Source organism: Ambystoma mexicanum, chromosome 9 (genome assembly GCF_040938575.1).
Source record: "Ambystoma mexicanum isolate Mex_15411 chromosome 9, UKY_AmexF1_1, whole genome shotgun sequence".
Classification (NCBI taxonomy): Eukaryota; Metazoa; Chordata; class Amphibia; order Caudata; family Ambystomatidae; genus Ambystoma; species Ambystoma mexicanum.
In genome coordinates this window covers 173,499,821-173,512,629 of record NC_090931.1, presented here as the reverse complement: position 1 = coordinate 173,512,629, position 12,809 = coordinate 173,499,821, and the positions used below count along the sequence as shown (strand labels likewise).

General features: G+C 45.2%; 1 protein-coding gene across 1 annotated transcript in view; it reads left to right on the top strand.

Annotated features, from left to right (window-relative positions):
- The window catches only part of HINFP (histone H4 transcription factor), a 217,313-nt gene extending 205,861 nt beyond the window's left edge, over positions 1–11,452 (top strand). The window contains exon 11 of the mRNA XM_069614379.1: positions 7,796–11,452. Within this exon, the coding sequence (XP_069470480.1) occupies positions 7,796–8,672 (877 nt within the window). The 3' untranslated portion in view covers positions 8,673–11,452. The remainder of the gene's footprint in view (positions 1–7,795) is intronic.
- Positions 11,453–12,809: the final 1,357 nt, after the last annotated feature.

Genomic DNA, 12,809 nt, shown 5'->3' with positions numbered 1-12,809 from the left:
GTCCCTCCTGAAGCTCCAGGTTGTTGGCTCACAGTAGCTATGATCTGATCTGGCTGGGTGTATTAATGGGTGCCAGGGATTCCCTGCTGAATCTGCATCATGCACGTTTGCCCAGGTAGTTTAGAATGTGGCAACCATCCCGGTTTGGGTGGCTGCTGAGTGTTTGAATGGTGCAGTGACTGGATGAAAGCTTAATGTTCACCGAACTCCCAATTGCTCTTAAGGATGTTTTCTGCCCATACAATTTGTCAATTGCTGGAGTGCCTCCCCAAGCAGCTGTGTAACTCGCCTGATGAAGATGATGGAATCTCTATGATGACATCTCTTCTAAAATTGTAACGAAGGAGGGTTCCGTTTCTGGGCACTGTGCAACTCTGACTTCCTCTTGTCAGAGGGATCTACAAGAGTGCTCCCTTCCATTGATTCTACATACCTGCTCAGTTACTTGCCTCCAGGACTCCTCGTTCACATAGAGTGCCTTCTGGACCTTGCAGTGTTCCACTTGTATCTGCAGCACGATATTTCCTTAAAGTATTGGGACTGGCAAGTGGGTAAAATCAGCGACCTACAACTGTTCAAGGGCTCTTGATAAATCCTAGGTTTAGCTGTTTACCAGCCTCTAGGGGATTATATGGCCACTAAGGGTGCACTCCCAACTAACAGGTTAGCTAAACAGTATCCGGTTAATCCTTGTGCAATCACACGTCATCGATGATGTGCTTGAATTGTTCTCGACTAGATCGACATCTGCACTCCTTGCATCTTTGTTGTTGACCCCTGACTATCACATCTCCTTTTTCTTGACTTTGACCCATAGGATAAATTTGGGGGCAAGCTGTACACCACAGCGATTTGTGCTGCACAGATCGCTATGCCATAACTGCTGAGCTTTCCTTTCGAGTTTACACGGTCTGTTAAAACTAGGTTTTGCCTCTGTGCTATCCCCACCCCCCACCCCCATATGTAGCATTGGACTTTGGATTTAAATCTGCATCCCTGAACTTTGTACGACTTCTAATTAAGTCCATGCCCTAAAGGTGTTACCTAAAGGTACCTACCTGTAACATACTGCATTATTCCTTTGCATTAAAGTTTTACAAAGAATATATGTTTGCAAATGTATTCTGCAGAGATTCCCCTATTGTCTGTTATTGCATATTATGCTCTACCTTTTTACGAACCGCTCCCCTCCAGTGTAAAGCCATGAGTGCTCTGCTAGGTTTACCCCAGGGACAGTCGGCCATCTACCGAGAAGCTCTGCGACCTAGTTTTGTGTTGGTCTTTCCTTGCTGTACACAGTGTTTGGGGAAAATCCTCCTAAACCTGCAGTACCTCTCAAGGTTTGAAATTGAGGGGAGCTGGGAGCTATTTAGCTCCTGCTTCTAGCATAGTAGAGCCTGGTTAGCTTGAAACCAACAGCTACCAGGAGCTCCTTTTGGCTCCTAGGGCCAAATTGCACCTTCTGAACATGTAAATGTGAAATTTACTTTGAGTATTTGAGAATGTTAGTACAGTAGAATTGGAAGACACATAATACACATTTAAACACAATGTTTCATACACAGTTAAAGGAGCATCTCTGGTAGCTCCTGGTTTCCCTACAGTAGATCCTGCCTATTGGGTGATGCCCGACACCCAGGAGCTGGCTTTAGTTCATGTTCACTGAATCTCAATTTCAACCCCTGCCTCTGCACTAGTTGAGTAAATACTGCTTTTGTAAAGTATTGAACCAAGGATTGTTAGCCTGACCACAGTGAAGTGTTACAAAAATGTGAATCTACAAAAGGTACCAATGCTGGAAAACTACATTTGCAGGAAAGTCATATTTGATGTACCAGTAACTTTGTCTTGTGCGTCCCCTACCCTATGCATCCCCAAACCTCAGCCTGTGTAAATTGGGACTTTTCTAAGGGCAGTTCAAGGGTTCCTCCACAAGCAGGGATCCAGGCTCATGCTATGTGAGTTGAAACCTCTTCAGAGACATGAGAAACGTTCTTGTGTATGTTATCTGCAAAGCTTCCTAATGGTAATGCCAAGACTTTCCTGTTTTTACAAGTATAAGGTATTTGTTTACAAGCCGGTGCCTAATGTATTCAGGCCTTACATTATCAACTGGAGTATGAATAAATGAGGCTTGGGCAGACAGTGTGCGTTTTGTTTTTGTTAGTTTGGGTGTTCTATGGGTTCCTTTGCTGCCTATACAGTTTGTGGACTGTATCATGGTGGTGGTTTGGGAAATATTTTCTTTCTGCAACTTTCACTCCGTAGATTTTCACTTCCCTTGCCTTTTTGCTCAATCTTATGGGAAAACTAACTAGTCCAAGACCGTCAGTACTGAGATTCTCTCTTTATGAATTTGTGTATTGTTACAATTGCAAAGTCACCTTACAGTGAAGTGCAGTTATATTTTAATATAAAAACAATTTAAGGATACAACAGCTTTTGGTTACTTTTACATGGTGCTTAAGACAAGCTGGTAGCAGCAGTGATATTTTTACAATTTGTGTGTTTTTAATTGTGTACTTTTTCATTTACCGCAAATGCCTACTAAAGATGGTTAGCACCTAAAGATGTCAGTGCCACACGTTTTTTCGATTGTTCTTTATTGCTCATTGGCCGCCTTCCTGCCTTTTCAGGTCTGGAAACGCCTTACATGAAAATCCCATTCCCGGGGAAAGCTGTGGCTTTCACGGGTTAACTGGCATTGCATGTGTGCGCCAGAGAAGGGGGCTGGGACTGTCTAGTCCCAAATCACATTTGCGGTGTCGGAAAGTATGTTACTGGGCAGATGTGGTGACAAGTGGCTATCCATGATAGATCCGCTGGATCTTTGGGTGGTGCAAATCCTTACAATTTGTGGGCTTGGGCTTGTTCCCAGCCTGAATCTTGGATAAAAGGAGGACTCCTGCAACTGTTCGGCAGATCATTTTTGGACTTCTACAAAGAACAGCCCTCTGACAATCGGTGGATGACCCCTGCAGCTGGTCAGCATTGACTCCAGTTTTGTCCCAGTGAAGCCCTGTTCCTTTGTCCTACTCTCAAAAAGGACTTTGTTATTGGACCGGTTGGAACAGCCAGTCTCGACCCCTGTACGCTGATACATGCCTACTGAGCCTCCCGAAATGTCCCGGGACCAACCAGTGGACCGACAAGCTCTCACCTCGACAACCTTGCTGCAGCGGTCGCCCCTTCCAAGTAGAGCCTTTGTTAGGGAGAATTCTCATTTATGTGCTACTTCCCTTCAACCGTAGAGACCCCCAGCTCTTTTGCTGGACTTTAGGACTTTGTAATGTTAAACCTGGAGTGAGTGAGCCCTTTTCCTCACTCTCATGTGTTCTGACCTAATTTGGATTATGGGTTTCCTTTGTTTATGGCGTCTGACAAACTCCATAGGCATCTACATTTTGTGTGGTGACGCACAGCACCTTCAGTGCAGTGTCACAGATAAATCCTTTAGATTTCTCATAAGGTTTAAATACCTTTTTCTTGTGAACTACTGTTCCCAAGAATGGTGAAGTGAAATTGACTTGACTTTCTTTTCTTTGTAGGTCCAGCACACCCCATCTTATGTGGAGTGCTGGGGGCTACTTAGTAGCCCCTTTTTCCTACCTACTCATGTAAACATTTTCATGTTGCCCTCACTATTTTAAATGGCTGGTGGCAGTGGCTTAATTTTCCTACCATTGTGCTGTGCTTTTCTACTGCAGGCTGAATCCTCAGCTGCAGTATAGTACCCATGTGTGACCATTTAGTCAAAATGGCCCGGCCTTCTTTTTCCTGGAAATAGAAGGGTGGCCTTCCTGTGGACTCGAGGTATTGGAAGTCTCCCCAACCTCAAACTGAGTCTCTCACGGTTTCCTCTGGCCAATCTTGTTTGCTCTTGCTTCTTTTTGCTGGGAGGCCTGGGGGTACTAGATACTCCACAAATAATTCTAAGTCCTATTATTGCACTGAACGAGAGCTGGCAGAATAGGAACCATTGGGTAGGGCCTCCTGCAGGTTTAGTGGGACCTTTGGGTGCCTTAGCGACATCCTCAAGGCTGTAAAAACGTTCATCTGCCGCTGTAATGATTTCCACAGTCTCTGATGGCAGGGGTCTCCTGCCCATTTACAAGAACACTGTCCTTATACTCTGTTTGTGTCCTCTGGTATGGGTTTCACATCCACATTCTGTTGTTCCCACATACCCAGGGACACTAAACTGGCTTGAACCTCAATGGGGTCTTCAGCCAGTAATTAAGAGTGTGCACTTGCCATTTGGGCTTCTTCCTCAGGGATGAAGGATAAGGAGGCAGTGTGGACCTGGGATCGATCCCCTTTCACGTGATCTACAGACCCACTTACAAAACATTTCCCAAATGTTCTCTGGAATGGGGGTTTCTGTTGACCTTTCTGGTTTGGCACCAGAGGTTTCACTAGACTTACCAGGTCTCCCAAGGAATTTACCCTTGCTAGGTTCGTGGCCCTCTTTTGAATGGTTGGAATTCAAATTCTCTTTACCCTCTTTCTTGTGCTGCTTCCCTTCTTCCTTTTTGTGAGTTGCCCCAGGGTCCTTGTCAGTGGCCCTGTTGGCTATCCACAAGTCAGCAGCTTGTGCTAGCTTTTTGGGATCAATCTCTTTTGAGTCAGCCAACTGCTGTCTCAGCTTGGGAGAGTAGGCATCAAAAATAGATATTAAGAAAAAAGGATTCATCATTCCTTTAAAGGTATTCACTCTGTAACCCTTAACCCAACCATCTAAGTTCTTCAAACATTCACATACCCAAGTAGCCCAAGGGGTACCATCAGTCTTTTTGAGGGTCCTAAACCTCTTGAGGTATTGGGAAGGAGTTTTCCCAAATCTGACTAATGCCAGCTTTACTGGTTCATCTTTTCTCTCTCTGGTACCCAACTCCATCACAGCATTTAGGGGGAGCCTAGACATGAGCCATGGAATGAAATCATTCCGTCTGATTCCTTGAAGACCATAGGTGTATTCAAGCGTACCCAGCCAATCCAGCACATCAAGTTTAGGTTCATACATACTCATTGCTTCTTAGGGCAGGTAAGGCCGCTTGGAACTAGCAGACCGAGAGGACCCTGAAAGGTAAGTAGAATCGAGGGACATCCTTTTCATATCTATTTCATGTTGCAGCTCTCTTTCTTAGTTTCACCGCTTGATTTTTGGCATTTAATTTCTTGAATTCCAACTGTAATCTCAGTCTTTCAAGAGAAACATATTCTGGGCTTGACTGTGGGGCTCCCAATGGAAAATGGCTGAGGCATAAGGGCAGGATGTGGCAGAGAGGGTCTTTTCCTGAGACTCTTCTACCGCCTCGGACTTCTTTTGCAGATTGGAGCTTGACTCTAAACTAGCATCCTCATCATTATCTTCCATATTACTTGGACGAGTAGGTGTTAAAGGTGTGCTACCCAAACTTTGGTGATTCGACAACCTTGTAATCCACTTTTCTTTCCATTCAGAGTCAGACCCCTGGTTTTGCACATGTTTTTAGTTGATCTACTGTCGGAACAATTAGGCTTCCTCATTAAAGTTATCCATAGTTGGCATGTTACAATTTGGTTCACTTTTTGATGGAGCTTAGCCTTTTGGCTGGTTTAGTTGGGCACAGGTACAGCAAGTAATCAATGTAACCACTCTAGGTCTGTCCCACCACCTGCCACCAGTGTTGGGCAAGAATTGATGTAGCAACCCTTGCCTAACAACCTTGCAACTTGGTAGATCAACTTGGTGCCACAAGTCACCACCTCCTGCGTTTTCAGCAGCCTACCTCTAAGGGAAGCTGTGCTGGGACTGCCCCTGTGTTCGTCAATGTACGATCGCCTGACTGTGGTGACCTTGGTTGGATCTTGTTTACTTTGGATCCCCGAGGTTTTCTCTCCCACAGACATCTTCACTTTTTTTAGTTTGGGTCTTCAGCTGGATTCTGTCTGGAACCGATTCCTAAGTACTGCGAAGAACCAAAACTAAATCCCGTGAAACAAAGTATCCCATCTTTCTAGATGACCCTTGTGATAGGAACAAAGACAGAAGAACAAGCCTGGAACCTCCAACCGTGGTATCCGGAGAACTGTGAGCAAGGGGGTAAGACAACCCATCTGTTGCTTTCTCCCCATGCATCACATAGGGTACCAGGGTGTAAAGTCATGACCCTAACTCACTCTGACCTAACCCTTGGTTGTGGAACCTGGATAAGGTATCCTTTTCTAGGCTTGTCCTAGTGTGTTGTACTTACCTGAACTTTAATTAAACTTGTATCTAATCTTTGATAACTCTTTAATAATCATAACCCCAGGCCCTGCAAATCTCTGAATAAACTTACCTGTAGAAGTATATGCTTTGCAACTGGTTACGTTTGGGCACAAGGCCCCAAACAATCTTAGGGTTGGACTTTATAAGATTGAGGGAAGCTGTTTTGTGTTTCTAAAAAGTTCTCATTTCTATGCATCTCACTACTCACCTGTGTTGCACTGATAATTGATTGATATGCAGTTCTGTTTCTCTTAAGGGTGACTGTATATATCTGTTTTATAAGGGATTTGTTTGACAATACTATGATTTTTAGTTGCTTAGAGTGTAAAATAAATGCCTAAATCTTGAATTACTGGGTTTGCTCTGTGTGGACCGCTCTATCTCACCTCGATTGAGGTTGGCTACCCTCTGCGTCTCCCTTGTTCACCATAATAGGGTGGCCTCCCAAAATTCTCCCACCAGGGCTGATTTTGGTAATCCATCTCAACAGGGATAGTCTGACCTGATTTTTGATTGGCCACTGTGTCTGATATACGGGACTGATGGGCCTCAGTGTCAAGTCCACGGGGGAGAGAGTGACGACTGCCAGACCAAGCAGGAGGCAGCAATGTGGGACCTCTCCTAACCTTCCCGTTGTTTGCCAGGAGCCTCGCTAAAAGTTATACTCGCCATTGCGAGTCTGGTATGGTCAGCCATTCTGCTCCTTTTTTTTGGTATGATCACCCACTATCTCCTGACTTCTGCTTACACACCTCATAGGTGTAATTGGCTATAGAAAAGATGGAGGTAGAGATGGAGTGTGTGGGGGGGAGGACGCAGGGCGGTTCCGCTGACAGCCTTTTTCATAATGATTTACAAGGACACGTACCTTCATGCACTTTTTAAATGTTAAGGATGTATGATCTGTCTGACTTAAGGGACTAATAGCAAAATACAAGAGTTACTGTTGTGAGTAATTTAACCGGTTCATCTCAGTCATGCAACTTCAAATCGTTAATAAAATATAAAGTGTGTGGAACCCGATTGCATCATTCCTCTTTCACACTTGTAACCCCTTGCTCGTCTCCCTCTGGTGCACTATCGTACGAGGATAAACAAAGTGTCTGCAGGGGTCCTGGGCCGTGTTTCCCTGATGGGCTCTGAAGCCCCCACACTGTTCTGTAGGCAGAATAGCTTGGTCGCCCAAAGGGCAGTCAACTGAGGATGGTGTCAGATTAAAAGTTCCAAACTGAGTACAGGGCGGTCTGCTGTCCTGGGAACCACCACTTCTGCCAGTTTGCTTTTTCTTTGGTGTTCTGAAACCGTCCCCTTTTAATTTGGTCCCGATTACTTACACTGTCTGAACCTTTGTGAGCTCCAAAGCCTGAGAAAGGCAGCATGGTGGCAATATTCAAAGCACCGAAATCATCAATACATCTAGCTCTTATTATTTATTTGCTCTGTACAACTCGCTACCGCTTCGTCCTGTTGCAGGGTATTGTCCTCTTAGTCGCTGATTTCCTACTGTCTCCCTCTTATCACCGTGTTTCCTTCTATGTGCAGGTACAAAGAGCACGAGGATGGTTTCTTGCGGCTGCAGATGGTGCGGTACGAGAGCATGGAGCTCACGGAGCAGCTTTTAGAGGATCGGCAACAGCAGTACTTGACGCTTGAGAGTCCTTCCAAATGTCTGATTATCGATGAGGGGGAGATGAACCTGCAGGAGAACATTATCCATACAGTTGACGCAAACCCCACCAAGTCCTCGCAGGTGGGTGGGGTCCCTACAATATGGTTCCCTAGCAATGAACCCCCATTGACTAGCCCTCTCTGCGGGGACCCTCCCCCACTAATCCAGGTGGTCAAAAAGAAAAAGCGTAAGAGACGACCCTCATTTACAGCACCCCCTGAGGCTATTTTGGGGTGTGTAGCCAGGGAAGCAGAGCCACTCCCTCTGGACTGCTTTCAGAAGACCGCACTTGAAAAACAACTTTCCAACAAGGATGGTGGTCCTCCATCCCTCACCAGCATAGACCCACTCTGTGTGGACCTTGTCCCTCCACACGTTCAGGTGGTCAAACAGAAATACAGCAAGAGCAGGCACTCCTCTTCGCCTGTGAAGCCCAGCTTGGGGGTGTTGATCACAGAAGCGGAGGAGAACATTCTTGACCACTTTCAGAGGACTGCGAGTAAGCTCCAGAAACTGCTGCCCCACATAGATGGGAGCCCTCCAGCACCACGCTCCACAGAACGCTCAAAGGGGAGCCAGACAGGTGGGAAACCTGCCGCTGCCTCCCAATGGAAATTCGGGTCCAGCAAGAGCCGGCACTCTTCTCTTTCAGCCCCCATGCCCATTGTGGAGAGCGTGGCCATGGATGTTGGGAACGTCATTGACCGGTTTCAGAGGACTGCAGATGAGCTGGGCATTCACATTGTGTAACTCTTGGAGATTTTGCAATTTTAGCTTTTTTGTTTTTTGTTCATGGTGAGCACTAGCCAGCATAATCTGTGTCGAATGTACTTTGACCCACCAACCCCAATGCTCAAGTTCACCAGATTGGCACACTTTTGGAAAGGTGCCTGCAGGGATATGTCCATGCCACTTCTGAAATTATGTGCCTCTAAAATGCAAATGTAACCTTACAAATTAGGGTGTGATTGCTTGCTGTGCTAGGGTATTCTCCTTTGCTGTTCTGCACCTCTTGCATTCGTTTCACTTTGATAGTCTGCGTGAATATTCTGATGGCTTCTTTCAGGGCACTCAATGTGTTTGTGGTGGGGAAACCACCCTATGTATTGAGTGGGGGTTCGGGTTTCCCGAGGGCAGAGCTTTGGAGATTGTCCATGTGTAGATTTATTTGTGTTTGATATGTGCCAGAAGAGTGCCTTCAGACCTGCATCATGGCACAGTCTACCTGCAGCGCAGTGACGGTCTGCCAGAAAGTTTCTGGAGGGTGGCGGTAGTGGACTGCGTTTGCCAGGTGCCTTTTAAACAGCCACCCGTAATCTTTGCCAGGTGTTGGTGACAGAAAGTGAGAAATCTCTAAAGAATGCGATTGGCGGGGGGGGGTGCTATTGGGTTCTGATGGCAGAGAGCAAACAAATTACCTGTTCTGTGCTGCAAAGATGTTGCTGGTTGCCTATGGCTATACAGTGCGGTATGGCATGGCCCTTCTAGGGAGGGCGTTCTACTGACTATAGCGCAATGCATGACTGATAAATGCTGAAGTTGTAACCGTTCTGTGGCCAATAATGATTTTTGTCTGTTGGATGCCAGTTCCTATAATTTAGGTTTCACCAATGTCAGCAAGGGTTATTCTCGGTTGCATTAAGGTGAATCACAGGTCTCTGCTGTTAAGCTGCTCGGAGTATCAAATGGTCTTTGCCTGATACTTTTGTTGACTAATGTCTGCATTCTTGAGGTGGGGCTCACTTAACCAAGGTGTTGTGTTTTGTGACATATTGGGGCCTCTTGTGTAGGAGGTGGTTGCCCAATGGCCGCAGAGATATCTGCAGTAGACGGGCATCTTTTCTGCAGGCGGGGGTGTTCCCCAGCACAGGATTATTCATACGCTCCCATGCCTTGAGTAGCTTTAACTTCCAGGAATGTTTTCATGTATAGCCTGTAGCCATAGCTTGTTAAAACCAGCTTATATCCACACAGATACAGGTATGTGGCCATTCTGTGTTTCTGCTAGTCCTGGCTGTTGAGGATGTCCGGCTCTGCGGTTTGCCTTCTAGGGATTTTTTGTTTGCTAACTTTTTTTTGACGAAAGCCTTTGCAAATAAAAAAATATTGTAATATTTTGATATTGGGATCTGAGCAATTCCATAGGTTCTCGCTGTTCCTTATTTGCTGCGGGCAAAGTGCCTTTTAAACATAAGCAGCTGCATACTCAAGATATCAATTGAGGGTCCTCTTGATATTTAAATTGTCTGCCCACAAACCCGTAAAGAAGGTCTGTACGTTTCTGCCTCCCCCTAGTGCTCGTGTACTCCCAATAGGGATGACTGAGCAAAACACATTTTCAGAGTAGCAGAAAAGTCGATTTGCGAGGGTTTGAATACAAGGGTAATCCTACAATGTCTAGTGCCAAAATGGGCTGAAGCATTGTGGCGTATTCACCCCCAAACATAACCGATCAGGCACCACAGACCATTTCCAACATCCCCAACTCTGCACGACCAATCTCATGAAGTGGTCTCCCCATTCACCAAGTAGCTGCCTCCTGCTCAACCAATCAAGCATAGTTCCCTATAAAGCCCATACACCTGCACGTCTAGCCCCATTAGCCCTCCACCTAACACTGCTACTCGCATAAATAAAATCTCCCTCTTGAGACCGAAGTCAAGAAAAGCTTTGACTAGCGCCCTCCTTGAATTAGGTGACATGATGGCGCAAAGGGGAGGGCGTGTTCAGCAGGTGAGAAGAAAAATGCATTTAAATCCAGAAATTAGCAATTCAGGCACTTAGAAGAAGAAAAGGAAAGAATAAATAAGTGTAGAGACTGACTGGGGGGGGGATCTCAAGGGATGGAGGGTGAGAGGCAGGATTAGTACATGGAGGAAAAATATATTTTGTGGGAGAGGGAGATGGATTTCTAGCATTCTAAAGAAAGTAAGCTAGTGGAGTTCACCCGCAGCCAACATGTTGCCGAGATCATCGGAGGTATGCATGTGAGGCTAATCTTCCTGTGAGCTTTTTGGGGTTGGAGGAAGATTCCACCAGTCCCCCATTAGCATATACTAGCACCTCTTCTTGATGAATCTGTCCACACGCCTGCTGTTGCAGCACCAGCATTGCGACCCAACAGTCATCATTCCCAGTACCCGAATCACCAAATAAGTACCTGTACTCTAAGCTGGTTAGTATCTGCCCGCTTAAAGCACTGCCTTTCCCTTTGATCAATCCATGGCCCGAGAGATGTTTGACTGCTTGGCGCTGGGTGCTACAAAGGTATTACTTGCAAGTTTTTGCCAACTCTTGACAAATCCATCATCAGTTTTTGAATGCTTTCCAGATGTGCTTGCAAATTGTAAAGGCAAAGATCCTGTACCAGTCTCGCAGCTTGGCTCCTGAATTCCTTTAATTCTAACACTTGCCTATAAACAATACATGTGTTACTAGCAAGGATGGCTTGATATGGCAGGGGTAAGTAAGTGAAATGGAACCGATTTTTGTATGTGATGGTAATAAAGTATTGCATTCTATAGACTGTACAGTGTTTGAAGTTTTGTTTCCTCTTTTGCAGCTAGCCAATTCAAGTCTACATCAATCTTAAATGTAAAGGTCATTATTCAACTGGGATACGGATACAGTATAGAAATGCCAAACTTCTCAGTTTTTGTTATTTCTATTTTCTTTTAGGTTTGAAAGGAAAGTTTCCATCTGTCGCTATCCTACATGTTTCTGGGGGGCGGGGGGGAATTGGGGCCAACCTCTATTGGAACGGTCTTTAGACGAATGGCTTTATTCGTACATCACCACTCTCCAAAGAAACAAATGTGTATGCTTCCTTTTGCCCTTTTTTTGCACTCTGCAGTGCAATCGAAATAAACGCTGCCTGCCACTTACGCATGGCAGGCAGCGTTTACAGTCGATCCCTATGGGATCTGCCTGCATTCTACTGGTGCATAAAGCTGGCGGACCCCATAGGGATCCCCAGCATCTGTGCTGACATGAAAATGCATGCCGGTGCAAATGCTGGGGCATTTGGATGGCGAAGAGGAAGGGAGGCCGCGGACCTGCAAGTTGCTTTCCACCCATTCTTTCCATCATACAAAAGAAGGAAAATGAGCTGCAGCATCAATGGAAGGTGGTAAAAGCCTTACGCAAGGCTTGACTTCCATTGACGTTATGGCTCATTGGAAAATTAGCTCCATGGTAATAGTTAAAATGAAAATGGCCTTGTTGACCATTGTGGCATGTATTGAATGACTCACTATGATGTTTACCGCAAGTCTGTTATGCCCAACAGTATGGATTTGGGTTTTTTTTGTTTGCTTATTTACATTCCAAAATATTTCCATCCTTTACTTTTATTTTTTGGTAATCAATTTGTGTTGAGGGACGGACGCAGTGTTACAGAAAGAAAACTGTTAACATACCTTGGGCTATCCTTCATGTTAGAATGCCCTCTTAATGAATATTTGAGGGGGTAGCACCATTTAAGAAGAATATATATATATTTTTGTGTATATGGTTAAAAATCAAATCTTACACATTTATGCACATAGTTCATCATTTGATCACTCCAATAAAAACATTAAAATCCGCAATTCCTGACAACCCAATAACTATTAAGATTCAAATTCATGTACATACAAGCCTACGTATTCCTCCTCAAGGCAAAATAGACATTTGCACTTATTGTTCTACACATCAACAGTGAGATTTCCCAGCTTTGCAAAGATCTCCTTTAAAAAAAGCCACAGGGGCCACTATAGTAGAGAGCTGCTGCCCCTGTACTTGTCTCCCCCATACGTTTGAAGAAATCACAGCAAAAACAGTGTTTACAGATTTACCCAAAAACAGATTCTCCTATGCAATACTGCGGGACAGTCCTTCACCAGATGG